The sequence below is a fragment of the Sinohyriopsis cumingii genome, chromosome 6 (assembly GCF_028554795.1).
Source record: "Sinohyriopsis cumingii isolate HCF-2022 chromosome 6, ASM2855479v2, whole genome shotgun sequence".
In the NCBI taxonomy this organism is placed as follows: domain Eukaryota; kingdom Metazoa; phylum Mollusca; class Bivalvia; order Unionida; family Unionidae; genus Sinohyriopsis; species Sinohyriopsis cumingii.
Window position 1 is genome coordinate 60,981,788 of NC_142966.1, and position 20,899 is coordinate 61,002,686.

The following is a 20,899-nucleotide window of genomic DNA, read 5'->3' on the forward strand; positions in this document are numbered from 1 at the left end:
TGGGGTTCTGAACCCGTAACCTCCTCCATCTGAGACAGACACTCTAACCACTAGGCCAACGGAGCAGTCTCAACCCATGGCACTTTGCCTAATGTATAACATGGGTATATATATGTAAAGACCACTGATATTATAACAATCAGTGAATACAAAAAATAAGTAACTGAACCAATAAAGTAGCAATGTTGTGTTGATCTGAACCTCTGTCTCTGACATATTATTAGATTTTAAAAGCATATTTAATTTAACAAAAGACATCTGATCATATTTGGAAGAGTTTTTGAATGAAAAATTTTCAAGATTTGGTATTTTCAGCAATGTTTGCCAGTCAGCATCATTTATAGAAAATTGAAAGGTCTTCAGGCATGGATGTAAGTACATGTATCAAGATAATTTGTACAAATGTTAAAGACCTTTATTCCAGGAGGGCATCAAATTTTGGTCAAATACTGTTCTGTTTTTTTGAGAAGAAACTAGAGTTTTAGAAACATCATTAACTGATGGCAGATTTTACATTTTTGGTACAGAATTAAAGATCTTCAACCATGAATGATTTGTCATCTCTACTTCAGACGAGTTAACTCGGAAAAAAATCATTCAAGGTTTTTCTATTATTATTAACTATACTTTACAGTGGATCAGCATCATTTGTATACAACTGAATGTCCTTCAACATCTTCTGAAATAGGTTGAAATTAGTCTAACTGATTTTTGAGATGCTGAAAACAGCAAATATTGATGGCTCAAGGATACAGAGCCATACTATAATCTTGTCTGCTTGAGGGCCAGGTGAGCTAAAGATCATATTTGACCTGCGTCATCTTGCTGTAAATCCCACACCAAAGTGAACATAAACAAAATTCACAATGGATGATTTGGTTTTGTTTGGTTCTTTATGACACAGCAACACTAATATGTTATTTAGTGCCGAGTCAATCGAGTTAAGTGCTTTGCACAAAGGCACATCATCATAGCTGACGAGGCTGGTTTGGCACCCTTTCATCTGCAAGCCTGGCACGCTAACCACTGAGCCACCATGGCTCACAGAATGGATGAAACATAAATGTGATGGATTGCAATGGGCAAAGAATACACCCCTTGTCAAACTTATGTCAGGGGCGTAAATTAACTCTTGAAATGAAAAAAGTGATTAATGTTAATCATGGTTTATTGAACCTGACCACAGGTCCTAATTCTAGGTGTCAATCGATAATTTATATGTGAGAGAAACTAATGTGTGGATATATATCACATATCTAATAGGTAGTGCATGTTGTAATGTTATATTTTTTATTACAGTATCACAAATACTGACATGTAATGTTGAAAGACAGTATTAGATGGGTTGGTAAGAAGCAGACAAACACAATTTTTATTTAATAACTTTTAATTTCAAGTAATTTTCTAAAACATCTACAACATTTAACATGAGCACTATAAAAGTGTAACTTTTAAATCTGGAATCAATACATGTAGGTATCTTCCTTGTCTCAAATGTGAGTCATCCACAAAATTGATAAAATCAGAACTAGAGTCATTTTACAGAAATATTTTTCTTCTTTCTGCTTTGATGACCATGAACATTGACCCACAAACTGTCAAATGCCTTTCTTGTCTGTAATGGAAACCATCCACCATGTCTGATCATGTTTTGTGCATATGATACGAGTTATTCTGTGGAAACCATTTTCCTTCTTCATATATGCCTTTTACATTTTCAAACCTCAAATCAAACGATCTTCTTTGTCCAAAAGACAAGCCATCAACAAAACGTTCAGTCAAGTGAAGAGCTTAAGTAGTTTTGTGGATATTAATTTTCCAAAGTTAGTGTACGGCCTTGACTTCTCAAACCAAAATGAATAGATCTAAGGACTTGAACTATCATGCAGAAACCATTCTTTTTCTTAGTCACTATGGATTTGACCTTTGGACCCAAAATCAACAGGTGTTTTTCTTATCTCAAGCATAAACCATTTACAACGTTTGTTCAAGCCATCTGACGTACAAGCCAAGTTTTTGTATCCTTCGTTTTCCAGATGTAACCTTGCCCTTTTTGCACCTGAAATCACCAGGTTTCCTTCTTGCTCCAAATGTTAAAACTTACAAAATGTGGTAATTGTAGATGATGGAAAACTCCAGGTTTTGTGTGGAAATGAAATTGGGAACATACATATGGAAGGACAACATACAACATCTTAACATAATACACTCTGCCATATGGCAGAAAATAAAAAGGAAAACATGGCCTTTGCATGTTGATTCATATAGTATCTAAGATTTCTGTAAGCAATTGGATATCTTGACTGACAAAACAAAAAGAAAATTCTGGAACACAATAAAGTTTTCAGGTGTGTAAATAAATGGTATTTCTTAGAATGACTGATGAACTTTTAAACTACCCTTTATGGGATGAAACAAAGCAAAACAAAAAATCAAGCTGTCAAAGGCAGCTCAGTTCATCTGAGCATAGACAAGTATCTGTCAGTGCTAAATATCTGTCAATACTCAATATGATCAATACTGAATGATGACGAAGACAAACCAAGTAGCGATAGTAGATTACAGTTACCTTTTTTCTTTCATATGGTTTTAAAACCTAAAATCGTATTCAACATGATAACTATAAGCAACAGGATCCAAGAAACTCACTCAAATATTATTGGTGTAAATAGTGACTAAAGTATCAAAGTAGGTCAAGTTTTGATATCAGTACAATGCTCCTTGGGATGTATGCAAATACCAGGTATCATGACTTTGTGCATGCAACAGTGCTCAGAAACTCAATCAAGTTTACATGATCATTGGAGTGTGAAAATTATGAATGTGACCTACTTTTGGTATTTTGGTGTCACTCTCTTAGGATGCATACACTATGAGGATATTAGCATTGTCTAAGAAAACACCTCAATGTGAACATTAATCTACTGTTGGTATGATAGTATAGTACAATATAAGATGTATGTACATACTAAGCTTCAGGCCTGTACAAGAACCGACTTAATTCTTAGTAATGTTTACTTCCTTAATTACTGTCAATATGTTTTTGTTATGTAATTTCTTGTTGTTTGTTTTTGTAATCATGTCATTGCATGTTTTTATGTGTTATTTAATATTGTAAAGCGCACATTATTATTATCATTATTATTATTATTATTACAAACCGCAGTATATGAGAAACTGATCTACCAGTAAACTTAAATGTGTACATGGGCAAGAAAATGTTAAAAAATAGTTCATAGTAATAAACATGATACTTGGAGATAAAGTATAAACTCTCCTGCACCTAGTGCTGTGGACAAACATGCTACTGCTAATGCCACTGCTAGACTATATCACAAGAAGTATAGTATACACTCACTCACTACCGAAATTCAAGTACCCGGTAGTAAATATCTGACTAAACTTCAGTCAATGGATAAAATGTTTTGAGAACAGAAAAACAGAAACGAATACAAATTTATATCTAACTTGTGGACATGGAAACATTTGTGTGTGTGTGTGTGATTTGGATTTTTAACATAGCTTTAACAATTTTTCAGTCATATTGCTATGATGTCTGCAGTGTGGCAGTTTATAGTGATGTCTAGCACTGGGGCATCATGCCACAGACATGTAGCACGATGTCCCACCCAGTCACATTATCCTGACATCAGGCCAAACAGTCCTAACACTAACCTCTTAATGCTGAGCGACAAGCAAGGCAGATGTTAGTACAATTTTTAGAAGTCTTTGGTATGACTTGGCCAGGGATCGAACCCACGACCTCCTGCATCCAAGGCAGATGCTCTAACCACTAGACCACCGGAGTGGTCAAACAATTTTGTTACATTCAATCTACCATTGGTAAATTTGATATTTTGGATTTATTGCACTGTACATAGTTTTTGTTTTAGTAATTTGTCATTTCTGCAAATGTGTGTGTGCTCTGTATTTTAAATGTAGCTTTAAGAATTGAGTCATATCAATGGTAAATTTGGAAATGGTAAGTTTGATCATCATATATAGTTGATAGATGTGTAAATTAGTGAAGCATGGACAATTCAGCATATATAGAAATATAGAAAGTAAAACCGGCTTTACTTCACAAACATTCACAACATTTATATCACACTGAATACAAGTAAAATGCAAATAAAAACTAAACTGTGCATAGTCTTCATGCATTTTGTCTGGAAACTCATATGACACCAATGTTTCACCTAAACAAAGCATCTTAACAACTCCAACCTGATTTGGATAAGTAAATGAAACAAAAAAGCAAAACAAAACAAGACATCATCTTGACGTGAAGAGACATGACAAAATGTTGCTCAATCTTATTTCAAATTTACACACGAAAAATGTTGGGAGTAATGAAACATGTCTTAACACAGCAGCTGCAATGTAATTTTTAACTGTAATAACAAAACTATTAAACGGAGCATCTCTAATTTTCAGTGTTATTTACCAAGCTAGAAATAGATCAAAATGACCACTCACTTTTTCAGGTTACCGAAAGTAATCCTGCTTAACGATGCTCCAAAATAATAGTTTTGTATCTGATGAGAAAAATGGGATGACATGCATAAGGAATGGGATTGCAAAGTCATCAGAGCACCCAAACTGGGAAAACAGCCTACAACAATAAATGCCACAATGAATAAAGATTATTACTATTATTATTAAAATTACTACCAAAGTTGAAATGGTATAAACAATCTATGCCTAACATGGTATGTACAATCTATGCCTAACACAATCAAAATATTGTAATACTGGCAGCTACTGACATCTATTTGTTAGGCTGATCTTGCATTTTAACTATAATTCTGAATGACTGGAAAACTGACTTAAAAAAACCCAAAACAAACAGAAGTCCTTTAGTATAAAATTGTTAAGCATTACTAGTTGCTCCACTCAAGTATGACAGTTGTACTGTCCTATCTATAATACAGATTTAAGTAAACATGACAATAAATCTGCAGAATGCATTGTCTATGCTATGGAAAAATCCACAAGCCTTGCAAAGACACAAGAGCAAGAAAAGTAAATCATTGTGATCTATATTTGCTCACTGTTAGAAGTATCTCTCAACAGAAATGCATCTTTCGCATTTCATAACTGCACATGCAACAGTGCCAGAGAAAATGAGTCAAATGCAACTACACTTATTCAGTGAAGCATAAAAGTAGGTCACTGTGGTCTCTTTTGCAGGTGAAGAGTAGTACTCTCCAACATAAATACATACATAGTTTTATGTCTGAGCTATATGCTAAACTTCATGTACCATAAAATTTTAAGACTGAACTAAATGTCAAACTTGATGTTATCACTAGAAAATGTAGGTCACTGTGACCAATATTTGCATATGGTACACAGAACCTCAGAGACGAATACATCTAGAGAGCTTCCTGACACAATGGTATCAGAGAAAGTGATTGGTTTGATTTGGTGTTTAATGGCACTGCAACAAAAGCACGTTATTTAGTGCGAGTCCATTGTAGTAAAAGAAACAATTAACATAACGAGTCAAAAGCAGGTAATAGTGATGTACTTTTGCTCATGGTGACTAGTCCCTTAAAAATAACCATATTCATCAGATAACATGACTGTACACAACTGTATCAGGGAAACAGAACTAAATAAAAGAACTTAACAAAACTGCCTGAGCATGAAAAATTGGTCACAGCTGACCAATTTTTGCCCATGGTGACTAGAATGGTCCATGATGGATAAAACAATCAAGTTTCATGTCACACAAAAGTATTTGAGAAACCTAGCTATATGCAGAAACATACCATAATAGTCGGAGCATAAATATATGTTATAGCAATCCAATTCTGCCTATGGTGACCAGAACCCTCCATAATGGATACAGCAATCAAGTTTCATGTTGGATAGCCATCAGAGAAACATATGTGATGTCTACAACACTAACAACAATGTCATTGGAATGGTGATCACTACCTCATTATTTCTTGCAGGGGAAAGAGAAAATCTATATTGTAAAGAAAATGACGGCATTCCATTATAAATTTTATGTTACAGTGCATCCACATATTTACTTGCAATTTCAATACTTAACTAGTATTTCCGAGACAATGAATTCAGAAAGAATAAAAGCTACAAGCTAGCATACACAAGAATAACGTTGGAAATAAAAATAGCTGTATTCTTAAAACTGTAATCATATTAATTCTGGTAAATAATGATACCACTTAACAAAATTACAAGGGGGGTTAAATCTGACAAATACAACACTGTGACAGAAAAACATGTGCAATGTGAATGTCTATGTTCAAATAACTTCAACATAAGCAAATAAGGAAAAGAAAGCACTACTTCAGGAGAAAAAAGCCAGCAAAAAATATAATTTCTACACTGAGAAATCAATATATACATATACTTACATAGATCTTAAAATCCATGGTAGATTTGACAGTCTCCAACTGCGCATTATGTCCATTTCACTTAGTGTCTCTACAATGGCAAGATTTACTTTAATTCAATTCAGTGTGACCTGGGAATACATGGCTGACCTAGGTGCAGCTTACAAAGTGAATCTTACATTGATATGAAGTTTAAGAAAGAGCTGATTATATATCAAGAGTTACCTGTAATAAGTGGCATCCTATATTACTGAACGGGTGTCACAATTCTTTATGGTATCAATGTTTGCTGAATCATGAACTTGAAAGGCAAGTGTTTCAACTAAACCATGGGGTTAGGAGAATGCTGATACCAGGGAAGCATGACTGCTACATGTACATAAAAAGATGCAATTTAAAGATCGCCAAGTGAGATCACCAATCCAGTGTATTGGCTTTATTTAATCTTCACTCTCAATCAGACGAAAAAAAAGGTTAATGTATACAAGGATGTCACAATGTACTCTTAAGTTATAAGGAATAAGCAGCTACCAGATGTTTGGCAGATAAATATGTCAACTTAAACATATTCTGGGCTGTATTTAGATTGATAAACAAATGAGAATACACACTGGTTATTGTGGAACAAAGTGAAAAGACAGTTTATGCATCATTTTTTCTATTATTCAGTAACAACGCTCCCTATTCTGGGGCCCCGAGTGGTCTAAAGCACTCACCGTTACAGATCACTGCCGTCTCACCTCTATCTGCGTGGGTTCGAGTCTCGGGCTTGGCCAATGTGGTTATGTGAGAAAGCTTGCCAGTAGCTTCTCGTGGGTCGGTGGTTCTGACCGGGTTTTTCCTCCACTATTTATACTGGCTGCCATGTATAGCCTATCTTGTGCTGAAAAATAGCGTTAAACCCTACAACAGCAGGTCCCCTATTCTGTACTAGGGCAAGAGAACACAACTTATTTCTCAGCTCCAAATATTTCTTTCAGTGCAAATGGGAAATGCAGCATGAATGCATGTTTACAGCCAATACAAACATCATATGGAATACAGACATTTGGTTTGAGGTCCAGAAAAGAATAATTACAGCAAAACACAATGGCATCAAACACTGTGTGAATCTGATGTTGATACATGGATATAGCTTTGTTCATACACCTTGTCCAGCATGCATCTCTATGTCAGAATTATCATTAATGACTTTGCATTGCTCAGTGATGTTGCTATGTGACATTGCTAAATTCTAATAATTGTTTACAGTAGGGTGTCATGGCATAAAGGTCAGCATTATATGATCCATACTCATATTTATTTGACAAATAAGCATACTTCACCTTAAAAAAGGTTTCTAAAGCAATATGACGCAGGCCTAAAACACCAATGAAATGCTTTCTAATTTATTAATAACATACATAACTTCTACCCTGCAGGAGAATGAGTGAGGAGGATGTATAAACAATGGATCAAAGAAGAGAAAAGCAATGCACTATTCAAAAATTCTCATACTGTACAAAACATGTTGTAACAAAATACAGTACATGCAATACAAATAATCTAACCACAGTAACAGTATTAAGAATCAAAATTATATCTACTGTATACCATAAGCATGTGTAAGATACTAAACCAAATTGCTACACGTGACAAATTTTTCAATCTCACATTGATTACTAATGTCATGGCTCTACAGTCATCATATCTTGGACACAGTTCAGGATTCCCACCAGATACTAGAATTGAAAATCCCAGATTTTCCACTGTCCAAAGGCAAATTTTCCCCAAATGCTGCTGCTGTTGTTGTTGTTGTGGTAGGGTTTAATCCCATTTTTCACCACAAGACAGGCTATACATGGTGGCCAGCATTAATGGTGGAGGAAGAACCCAGGAAAACCCCGGAATGAACCACTGATCCATGAGAAGCTACAAGTAAGCTTTCGCACATACCGACACTGGACGAACTCGAACCCACACAGAAAGAGGTGAGATAGCAGTGATCTGTAATGGTGAGCACTTTAGACCACCCAGCCACTTGGGGCCTCTTTCCCAAGTGCATGCTTTATGTTAAACTATAAACACATATTTTCCATGGCTAAACATAAACATAAAAGTACCAATTATATTTTTCCACTGGTAAGACAGTGTTTGATGATAACCTCTTTCCCACCCTCACCTAAACAAATTGTAGAAAATATGCAAGTGTACCAATAAAGCACAAATGTAAGATTCTATCTAATAAGGCAAGAAATAAAACAAATTCTTGCTCTATAAAATGCACTAAAATGCTGGATGATACGACCAGAATATAGCTGGACAACTTGGATTTATGCATATATTTTCTGACACCATGAAAGTGTTATTGTGGGCTTAACACTCTTTTTAAACAGGACAGGCTATACATGATAGTCAGTATATATGGTGGAGGAAGAAGCCAAGAAAACTACAGGATGAACCACTGGCATATAGGAAGCTACTGGCAAGCTATCTCATATCCACACTGGCCCGAGATTAGAACCCATGCAGAGTTGTGATGGCATTGATCTGTAAAGGCAAGTGTCTTATCCCAAATAGCCACCTGGGGTCCCCAACATGAGACAACAGTTAATATATGCAATAACAAAAATATGGAATAGATTGCAAAATTGTTACATAAATGCATTTTTATTTAATAAAATGAGACTAACTAAGGAACACTATATTTGGGTTTTTCATAAAAAGACAAGCCAGGTTTGAGCCAATTTTACAACAGAAACTTTGGAATGCTTAAAATGCTGAGGAGACCAATGAAAGAAAAAAGGACCCAGGATCAAAAAAAGTTTTAAAGTACTCTATTTTCTCATTTATCTGACACAACTGGTTCTACTAAACAAATGTTGGATTGACTCAAATGATCGATTAATAAGTACCCTGAATATATTTTTTGATTTATTTTATCTTCTGACCACTAATTAGTCATAATTAAAAATCAGGCAACCACAACATACCTTGGTAATGGGAAAGGTGTACAAATGAAGCCATTCAAACAAATGATTAGGAGGCAGGGCATTTCAGACTGCAATATATAACACTGCTTGCATAATTAGAAAGAAGATACACTTATCACACACAGAGTGACTAAGATATATATCTGAAGAGAAATATGTACAAGATATTATCTTGGGAACATAGTATTGTAAGATAGACAATTTTCTTATCATTATTTGTATAAAAAAAAGTGGTCATACAAATGTAAACATTCATCCCAGATAAGATAAAGAAATGGAGATATTATATTATTCAAAATGATAAATAAGACTTGATTGTCCTTCAAAATTAAAAGTAATGATATGTGACCAAGTCATATCTCGTGTCATCAGGGAGTCTGTGCCGTAGAGGTAGACATACAATGTTAGAAAATTTGCATCACTTTCTATGACACAGTTCAGTATGTTATTAATACTGAAGCAAAAAAAAAAAAAAAAAAAAAGAAAGAAAGAAAGAAAGAAAAAGAAAATGCTGTTGCTCAAAGCTTGACACTTAAACAGGAATTTTAGAATGCCTGTTCATTTATATTCTTATTTACTTGTTTATTTATATACTTCATTTAAGAATTCTTTATTATGCAAAACATGCTCAGGCTATGGCATTGGTTTATAATGGTAAAAGCAACCAAAGGAGGGAGAATGGGTTACTTGAAAAGAAAAGCTATTGGAAAAAAAAGAGTGGGAATACTTGAAAAAGAATAGCTTTATCTGAATATTATACATGGATCTGGGCTTCATCTTCTAGTTAAGGGGGCACTCACTTGTTATTATTGTTTTGACAGAGTGACATACAAAATCTGAAGCTTTCTGCATCTGAAACATGCACTGTGGAGAGAATGTTGGCATACCTCTATGCTACTTTATTGTAATGTGGCTAACATTTCTTTGGATATTGTACCTATGGAAACTGTACACGATCTAAGCATACTGCTACTAAAATGACTACTCAATGGTGCTAAAAAAAATCACCCTGAATTAGTCTAAAGTACACCATCTTTAGCACATATAAAATTGGGAAAATGACTTTTGCCCAACTAGACAATCCCAGCTTCTGAAAGTGCAATGGATTAATTACCAAATATATAAAATGTAAAAAAATTATCTGCTCTTTTTTTATATAACAATTTACCTCTCAAGACTAGGAGGTGAAAATGACCAAGTGGAGCTAGCAGTTTTTTGAAAAGTGCACATCTGGAGAAGTCAAGCTGTATACTCACTCTATAACCCATCTTACACCAATCAATCACACTCCAAAATAAAGGGAATTAAAGGTTCTTTGAACAATACCTAAGATATACAAGGTCTTTCCAAACAGCCAGTATAACCAGAGAGGTAACCCGAGGAAATTCTTTATCTTTGAAGTTCTAACCCTATGCAAAATACAAAACTGTAGAGCACCACCTTAGTATGTACATTGTCACAGGTGTAAAACTACTCAGTATATTTTATGTTCTCCCAGGGAATTAATTCCTTACTTCAACCAAGATTGGGAGCAGACCATTCAATTTCATGAGTCAAGAGGGAACCCAACAAGCATTTTAGTCATTTTCAAATATGACTGAGGAAAGAAAAAATAAAAATCATAATTTATGCTGACAACAATCGATCTGTACTAATGCAAAGTAAAAACAGGATGTAGCAAGTGTGATTGTAACAGACCCCCCCACTACTACTTCTATGGGTCTGTTCCAAATCCACTGTCCATCTACACTACAGGTAGCCAGCCCATAGCCAATCTCAGCAGTACAATGTCAAATAGTCCATGTACATTCTTGCACATAAAACTGATGTCTGCTTCCCAGGCCACAATGAAATGAAAAAGATTTTGTCAGATGTTAAACCTATTTTAATACCACAGCTACAAGCAGACTTCAAAACTTGACTAAAAGACAAAAATGGAATTTAATGTAGTTCACCTTCTGAGGTAAAATGAAGGCAGCAGGATGTGATGTTTTTTTTTGACTGACTACAACTTCTCCCAACATTTAAAAAAATTGTCTGCATCTCTGCTATGGGCCCATATAAAGTAACATTTAGGACTTTTGAATTACATACAGGATGTCAAATACTCATAAAGCAGCACCAAGTAGTTTCTGACTACAGCCAGTGTTGATTATGTGTCCTTAAACCTTACAAAACCACCTGCTACATCCAGTATCAATGATGCACCCATAAACCTTATGAAACCACCTGCTACAGCCAGTATCAATGATGCACCCTTAAACCTTACAAAACCACCTGACACAGCTAGTATCAATGATGCACCCATAAACCTCCTGAAACCACCTGCTACAGTCAGTGTTGATTATGTATCCTAAAACCTTATGAAACCACCTGCTACAGCCAGTATCAATGATGCACCCATAAACCTTCTGAAAACACTTGCTAACAACATAAAACAGCCCATGTCAATATTATACTCTTACACCTTAAACCTTACAAAACCACCCGCTAGAGCTAGTATCAATGATGCACCCATAAACCTCCTGAAACCACCTGCTACAGCCAGTGTTGATTATGTGTCCTTAAACCTTACAAAACGACCCACAACAGCTAGTATCAATGATGCACCCATAAACCTCCTGCTACAGCCAGTGTTGATTATGTGTCCTTAAACCTTATGAAACCACCTGCTACAGCCAGTATCAATGATGCACCCATAAACCTTCTGAAAACACTTGCTAATAAAATAAAACAGCCCATGTCAATATTATACTCTTACACCTTAAACCTTACAAAACCACCCGCTACAGCTAGTATCAATGATGCACCCATAAACCTCCTGAAACCACCTGCTACAGCCAGTGTTGATTATGTGTCCTTAAACCTTACAAAACCACCTGCTACAGATAGGATCAATGATGCACCCATAAACCTCCTGAAACCACCTGCTACAGCCAGTGTTGATTATGTATCCTTAAACCTTATGAAACCACCTGCTGCAGCCAGTATCAATGATGCACCCATAAACCTTCTGAAAACACTTGCTAATAAAATAAAACAGCCCATGTCAATATTATACTCTTACACCTTCTGAAAGCACCTGGTAACAAAATAAAACTCCACAGCCATTAATACACATTAATTCTGAGACTTTTCTGAGAATGGAGAACCTTTATGAGTAAAAACATCGGCATTGCAAAGATAATCCTTCAATGATTACCCACTTTTGAATCACATCAACCCATCCTTCCCACAAAGTGTAGAATACCAGTAGCGAGAAAAAATGTTTCTGTTTAGAACAAACCCTTCTAAATGGGCATTTTTACAACTGATTAACAAAAAGGTCATTGAATTTATCTCAGTTCATGCAATGTGATCATTCATAGTTGTGTTAACCCTACCAATGCTCTAGCAAATGAGCCACCATGGTTTACCATAATGAAAAGAAAATTAAACAAGGCCATCCCTGTATATATGGGGCACCATCATCTTGAAAACAGTAAACAATAATTAAAATTCTTGGTCAATTAAGTCCCATTGCCATTAACAACTGTGGTAAAATGTTGAAAATTTCAAAAAGACAAATGTATAGGATGATTGAAACCCCAATATCTAGAGGGGTGGGAGGGTACTGGTCAAGTTGTTTCCTCATAAACATGAATTCCCTTGCTAACAGGAGCACAACTGCACTAAGTTATTACATACAGACAAGTCTGGAATACTGATGATGATGATTATGATACTAATGATGATATCTGAGATAATTCTAACAACACGATTATGACGATTGTGTCAGTGCCATTAAGATATACAAGGAAAATACTTAAAATTTTTAAAAAATCACCGTTTTGTGAGGGACTACAACTGGTCAAAAGTGTGACCCTAAAAAACAAAGCATAACACAAAAAAACATAAAGCAAAAACAATAAGATATATCAAAAGCTGAGAAACATTCATATTTTTCTCAACAAATCATACAAGCAAAGCAATAACATTGATAATAATACAAGAAAATGTTTTAAGAAACCTTATAAAAACTGGTGACATCTACCCAGATCCACAACCAACTGATGACATTAAGTGACTCTAAACATTCTTTTTGTATTACTTCAAACATTTGAGGTGGAGAATACTGTTTGGAAATGTGAAAATAATGATAACAAAACTACTGTAGACAAAACCATTATTTATAAACAAGTGTAAATTGTACATCACAACAATTAAAATGTAAAGGAAATGAAAAATGTAGAAAAGATAATTCATCTTAGCAAAGGCAAAGGTGATCCCCCTATTTAGTTTTAAATGATGATCATGCTGATGATACTGAGGTTGAAAATTCACTGTCCCAACTCGAAATGATGAGTGTTAATTCAAAGCTAACAAATCTTTCTCTTGAATGAAAAGGAGATTTTGTCCAAGAATATTCACCTATTTGGTCCATATCTGTCATTGGCTGTATTTCATTTGCTTTGAGCAAACTCACATGATCATTTAACTCTCATTCTTCAATACTAAAGAAACATTGCAATGGGAAGAGCAGGTGGACTTCAACTAGTAAATACTTACAACTGGTCTCTAAAAATTACAAAATAAGTTCAGGAAGACAAACTTTCATAAAGTTGAAAGTTACATCACTAAAATAGTCAACGTTTATATTTCTGTAACAGTTGGTTGAGCAAATATTCATTCTGGAAAGTAAAATATTTGGTACTGGCCTGGCTGGGTGAACAGATTTTTAATGTCTTTAGAGCCATAATAATCACTATAACCAAAATATGTATGTATATCTAGCACCTTTTTGAAATAATTGTACATGAAAACTATACATACTACAGCTATACTAATGACAATAAACACTGATTACATGGACTAATTGTAGGACATATTTTTTTCTTCTGGATAATCGATCTTCCAGATATCAAAATATAGAACTATGAATGATGGAATGATGTCATAGATGTGACAGGTGGTCATTTTATTAGGTCTTTTGAGCACACATCAATGGGCTTTAGTCAAGGTAAACTTTGCTGACGTGGATTCCATTCACAACTGTGCCATTCGGTGTTTAATTTGTATCACCCATTAAGTCACCTCTGAAAGTGGATCAACAGTACTTTACATAGGCTCAGACTACCAAATGCCATTAAACAAACTACTGTTAGTCTTTATTCATGTTTGATTAGGTTGGGATGTCTGTATGACAAATAACATTGTCACAGCAACAGTCACTCAGTGACAATGAGGTGTTGTGATATTAGATTCAGTTTGTTCCTATGTATGTTTTCTGTTTTATGTTGGTATCATGATCAAAAAATAAGTTTAATTTACAGACATATGTTCATTATCAAAAGTAAAATTTTTGGAGGGTCACAATAGTAGTCCATATCAGCAAATATTCTGGATAATCGTCATGCTGATAACTAATGCTAGACTGTATATCCACATATATGATGACAAATTGTACGAAATATTTACAAGAATGATGATTATAGTGGATGATGATGATGACAACAATTACAAAGACAAATATGATGATGGCAAGATTAAAATGATCAAGATGTGTTCAATAAAAAAAACCAAAACATCAGCATGACAAAACCTTGCTGATGACAAGAATGAAATAGCACTGAACACTGCTGGTGGCAGAAATAATGTGTAAAAATACATAAAAATGATATCAAAATGAAGCTGATGGGAATAAGTATTATCTTAAAAACACAAATGGGTTTTTGTTCCCTTTGTATATTTTTCATTCTGGTTTTCTCAGCATAACTCAAAGCAAAGAAAACGAGAAATTAAAATGAAAAGCCATAAGTTTATCATGTAAAGGACAGCCCTAAATTTGTCACAAATACTGCCCTGAAGTACATCAATTCTTCTGTCTTGATCATCAAGTTGAGTAGTGTTACCTCCCTGCCTTTCTTGCTTGTACAACTGTTCTTTACTCCTTTTTGGCTGAATCTAAGATGGCACTGAAGGCATCTGAGAAAGAGGCAACAGATCTTGAAGGCCAAGACATATGGGGGATGAAAATAATACAAAATATTTTTGAGCTTGCATTCCTCTAAATGTCATTTATAATGTACTAACATGTCCACATCTTGTATAAATATCGTAAGATGTGACAAATGTAATGTTCTGGAAATCTAATCTATGGATTATTTTACCTTCAAAGAATTGTAGCAATCAGGGATTAGCATACAACATATATTAATCAGAATATCTACTGCCAAGGTTATCATCAAACAATATTGTGAAATGTTGTTGAATATTTCACTTCCGTCATAACGTATCCCGAGTTTCGAGTACTTCATGCATTTAAAAATCACATACCAATATTCTGGTTAGAGCTAAGAGCTGGCCTTGGCCTACATGTTAAGCCCATCCCCAAGCTAAATTTTAAACTGGAAGAGGATGGTAGCAGGCATATTTGTCAATTATTTTCCAATGGAAAAAAAAACTGTGCCTCAAGGGGCACAATGAGTCAAGATTTGTGGCAAAAGGGACAAAAATTGTGTGAAACCTGCTAGCCTGTACTCTATGTTTGGTAACTGTTGATGATGGAAAACTTGAGTTATTATGCAGAAATGAAATTGGTGACAGGTGGATGGAAGAACAAGAGAGCAAGGTGAACTCCATCTCCAATGACAATCCATTCCTGCAGAAAGAAGAAAAAGTTACTCCCAAATCTAGGTATTGTCTCCCCAAGATACTTTAACCAACTAGAATCTATGTTGCTAACCTAATGCTTTGTTTGGCTTGAAAGGAACGTTTACTATGTTTGATGATGATCTACTCATATAACTGTGAGATAATTAGATTTAAAAAAGAAAATGAATAGGAGAACTAAAGACAACATTTTGATGTAAGCAAGCAAGCAAACCAGTCAGTCCAGGAACCAGACATTGTACATTATTGTCATGTCCTCTGCAAATGACATGACATTTGTTTATTAAAAATAAAAGCTTAGTTCCAGGAATGACCCAGGTTTTATTGTATATATGCTACCACACCACGAAACACAAGATATTATGCAGAGAAAACATGCTATGAAAAGGCTTGTGGATGAAATGGTTGATGAAAACAACACATTATAAAAGGTTCTTCTCAGATGTACACATGTGAAAGGTCTGGGTCTAACAAACTGTGCACCTAAAGCTTAGAAGGAACCAAACTGTTGGGCCTGCTGCAATTTAATTCAGTGGACTACTACTACTGCTACTACTACTAAAAGATATGACTTTTTAAAAAAACATGTCTACTATATTACTATATCAAAAATTTCGAAAACAAAAATAATTATGTAAATTGTATAATATGAAAATCCATTCTTATAGCTGCTGAATATAAGCTGGGCCCAAAGATTCTTTTATTCTCTCAGATTTTAAAATTTATTTGGCTCTGACAAGGACAAATGCAGTACTTACACCCTCTTCCTAGGCTGGCCCGAGGCTTGGCTGGACACGTCACCTGATTTCCACCTCTTCCTCGACCTTGTGTTAGCACAAATGAAAAGAATCGAAAAAACAATTAAATGTTAAGTATGTACACATAGTAGAAATCACAAATAAAATTGATGACATTTTATGTGGTGGCATCATATTTTTTAAACCAACAAAACCAGAGTGAATGAGAAATTATAAATTGTCCATGTGTTTAGCAGTCCTTTAAGTAGGCACTACTATGGAGTCGTTGAGATTATTGATCAATGGGTCTCAATGACCAGATCATTATCTATGTTCTAAATTTAAACCTACTGTGCAGAAACAATTAATTTCAAATTAAAATCTATCATGACCTATGATCTTTAGACTTTATAATTTCTAAAACAAAAGTTATTCTACAAAATTCTTTTTCTCTCTGAGCCTCAGTCTCTGACCTTTGAACATTTGTTCCCACAATCAGGCCTCTTCCATACTTAGATTGCATGTCCTCCACATACTTTGTCAAGGTACATGTTCTGTAACAAGAGTTTTTATGCAAGAACCACTTTTCTTGTGACCTGGACCACCAATAAACTTTGTTTCTACTCACCATTTGCCATCCACAAAGTTTTTATTCAAGACAGTCACTGTGGTAGCCATACTGGATATTTGAGTAGGACCATTTTCATTTAGTAATAACTAAACATTTGGAATCGAGGAGTAGATAAAGTTTAATAGCTGTCCTTCGTGTAGTTTGGGGGTTGTAACAAACCTGTGCTAACATAAAATGGACAACAGGCCATTGCATAATCTCCTCTGAACAATATAGCTAACAATGTCATGAAAAGTGTGGCCTGGAGATGACATATGTCCCGTCAGCTGGCTTCTTTTCCTGTTTTTGGTGTCCTGTCAGTTAATATGATTTTTTTTATCATACGGGAAAAAAGTACTTGGTCGGCGAAGAAAAACAATGACAGTCGGCTGACTGGAAATGCATCTTTTTTTCTGTCTCTTTATCATCCTTCTAAGAGTTTCCTCTCCTACTAATTATATATAAAATTAATATTATCTTCCAAAAAGCATACAACAGAATTTCACTAAAGAATAGTATTTTCGTGCATTTTTCTGTATTTGAAAATTAATTATTAATTGACTTATTACTTCAACAATGAGGCACATAAAGCATGGGCTCACAATTTTTTGTCACATGACACCAAAATGTTGACCCTGTGTGACAATCTAGGCACAGTTTTTCATCACAATCAAACTGAGCACAGTGCCTACAGCTTTCATTAGTGAAATGTCTATTCACGTCTCGGTTAGTGCTATCAATGTTCAAAGTCTAAAAAGAGAATAAAACTTTTAAGATGAAAATGTACCTGCGAAGGAAACTTTTAAAGCTTGTTATAGTTGACCAAGTTCTGATAAAGTTAGCTGTTTTCTTAATTAAAGCCTAGGATTCACATATTTAGTTCAAAAGGTATCATGTACTGATACCAAGACAAATATAAACTAAACAACCCCGGTAAGCCATTTATGTATGCATACAATTGCAGCTTAATTCTTACCCAATCATAATACATCAGAAGTACATCCACTATCTTGCAAATCCCAGGCATGTTTTAGCGACAGATGTCCTAAAAGGTCATCTGCTTGCCATTGTGAAAGTCATTGACTCATATGAGAGAGGCATCCCCTACTGGTATTAACACCAAATCCTTTCAATTTTTCAGTCCTACTGGGATTGGTGTGCACACTCTTCCAGGGATGTAACTTCAATGAGGGTTTGTGTGCAGCGTCTGAAGCTCGTCAAATAATCCTGCAAGCCAACTGGACCATAACATGAAAATGCTACTGATCCTGGCCGTAATCAACTGGTCATGCATTTCATCACACAAGATGACAAAATGAAGTCAATGACTCAATGGGAAATGCAGGCAGACAAAATGAAGTCATTGACTCAATGGGAAATGCAGGTAAACATAAATAGTAGCCCTTTGTAAGGTTATCTCTATATAACAGTGGAAGGATGAATTTCATCTGTTGATTGTTCTTGTTGTATTATTTTTGAAGAGCTCTTCCCTCTACTGTTTTGAGCATTTTAGCTTTGAATAGCTACAAGGCATCCAAATACCTCCACATGTTGACAATCAGAATCTGAAGCAGCATGTGTAATCAGATAATGCACAGATGCAGAGGAATTTTCAAGTGGAGTTGTAAACAGACAAATTGTAAGCATCTACTGTAGACAGATGATATGTTATTCCCTTTCTCATCTCACCCAGCAGAGATACACAAGTGGTCATCAGAAACAATTCACTGTTATTTATTTTTCACATCAACTTTTATTATGAAAAAATTCACCATTTTATATTCAATTTACTTGATATCTACGAAAGTTCAACTGGGCAGCTGGTCTGGCTACTCATATTTTGTGCCAGTGTGCCATGAAATTAGTTGGCATAGGACCGTCGGGCTGGTGGCAATTTTACACACTGCTTGTGAGGGAGTGCCTATATTTAATCAGGTAATTATTATGATCAAAGAAATATATTTCACTTAAAAAAATAGTTATTTTTCAATAACAGTACCAAATTATAAGATATCTGGAGAACAAGCAACAGTACGAGAAAGCTACATTCCCTCACCCAAAAGTCTGCTGGTCCCCTAATGTACATGGTTTATGCATGGATGTCACCTGGTGAAAAATTTTCATTTCTGCAAATCCAAAAAGTAAAATCACCTCTCCCTCTATGATGCTGCTGAATGACCTGGAATGACAACCTGTTCTGCTGAATGACTTGGGATGACAGCCTGTTGTGCTGCTGGTATAGGTCCCACCATGAATTCTTTGTGATGAAACGTCTCTAAAAAACAGACACTAAATGCTATTTATGACATCCATCTCATGACTTGGATAATGTCAAGTAGGGTGCAGATGCATTCAATTATGCCAACCACCCTAACTTTGTTAGGTGATATGAACAAGAAATTTGTTGGTCATGGGTTCGATCCTTGTAAGGAGAGTGGAAAACCCAACATAGTCTAGCTAAAGTAACATAGTCAAGCTACAGTATCATTCCTTCATTCTTCGAATGGCAAGAACAAGATCTTTCTCTTCTTACTGAAATCAGTTGGCTTTAGGTGTCCTTTCCGAGTCCTGAAAGGGTCCAAGGAAGATGGAAGATTCAAACCAAAGGACTACTGTATATACTCATGTAACGTCCATTCGCGTATAAGCCGACCCCCCCAAATTGAACAGGTAAAAATGTTAAAAAGGGCATGACCCACACATAAGCTGATCCTTAAGTTCTAGACTACATCACAAGATGAACAAAGTGAATTCTGAATATATTTATTAAGGCAAATCACATTACTAAAGTAAATATTATTTTCAAACTTAACGAAAATGAAAGTACAAAGCTAATTTATATGTTGGGAGCCCCAAGTGGTTGAGTGGTTTAAAGTGCTCTCTATTACAGATCACAGCCATCTCACCTCTGTCTGTGTGGGTTTGAATCTAGGATTCGGCCAATGTGGGTATATGAGACAGCTTGCCAGTAACTTCCTGTGGGTCGGTGGTTCTTCCTGGGGGTTTTCCGGGTTCTTCCTCCACCATTAATCCTGGCCACCATACATAGCCTATCATGTGCTGAAAAATGGCGTTAAACCCCACAACAAATACAAATACAAAAATGTATATGTTGAAATAAAAACAATTTATTTTCAATGTTAAGTCTTAATTGAAATTAAAAAAATCCTCATTATAAAATCATGAATTATGAAAGTTCTATCACTTTTAGAATCCTTCAAAATTTGGCTCAGTATTGGACTTGCCAAACAGTTCATAAAACTCAGCTTCTGTTATGGGCGTGCTCTCATTGTATACATCGTCATTGTCATCATGGTTATCCGATAGTGTGTTGTTCTGCTTCTCCTTGTCACTGTCTGATTCAAATATGGCATCATCCTCAGTTCTGACACAGCACTTTCACAATGATTTGGCAATCATTACTGATGGAATTGAGTCCCATGGGTCTTTGACCAAGTTGATGTCCGGCCTCATGAAATTCCAGGCTTTTGTCATCTTCACAGTGCCTGAACAAACCCATTTGGACCACATCTTTTGTAACCTGTCCTTAAACGGCTTGTT

At 35.3% G+C, this 20,899-nt stretch overlaps 1 protein-coding gene across 6 annotated transcripts in view; it reads right to left on the bottom strand.

Annotated features, from left to right (window-relative positions):
• Positions 1–1,369: 1,369 nt before the first annotated feature.
• Positions 1,370–20,899, bottom strand: part of LOC149797058 (uncharacterized) — a 68,934-nt gene continuing 49,404 nt past the window's right edge. For 5 of the 6 annotated variants that reach the window (XM_089961730.1, XM_089961732.1, XM_089961733.1 and 2 more), the window contains 2 exons: positions 16,750–16,815; positions 13,496–15,304 (listed from right to left, as the gene is read on the bottom strand). In XM_089961730.1, coding sequence (XP_089817856.1) covers positions 15,264–15,304; positions 16,750–16,815 — 107 coding nt within the window. In that variant the 3' untranslated portion in view covers positions 13,496–15,263. Of the gene's footprint in view, positions 6,460–13,495; positions 15,305–16,749; positions 16,816–20,899 lie in introns of those variants that run through there. The other variant, XM_089961731.1, reaches the window with a different exon arrangement.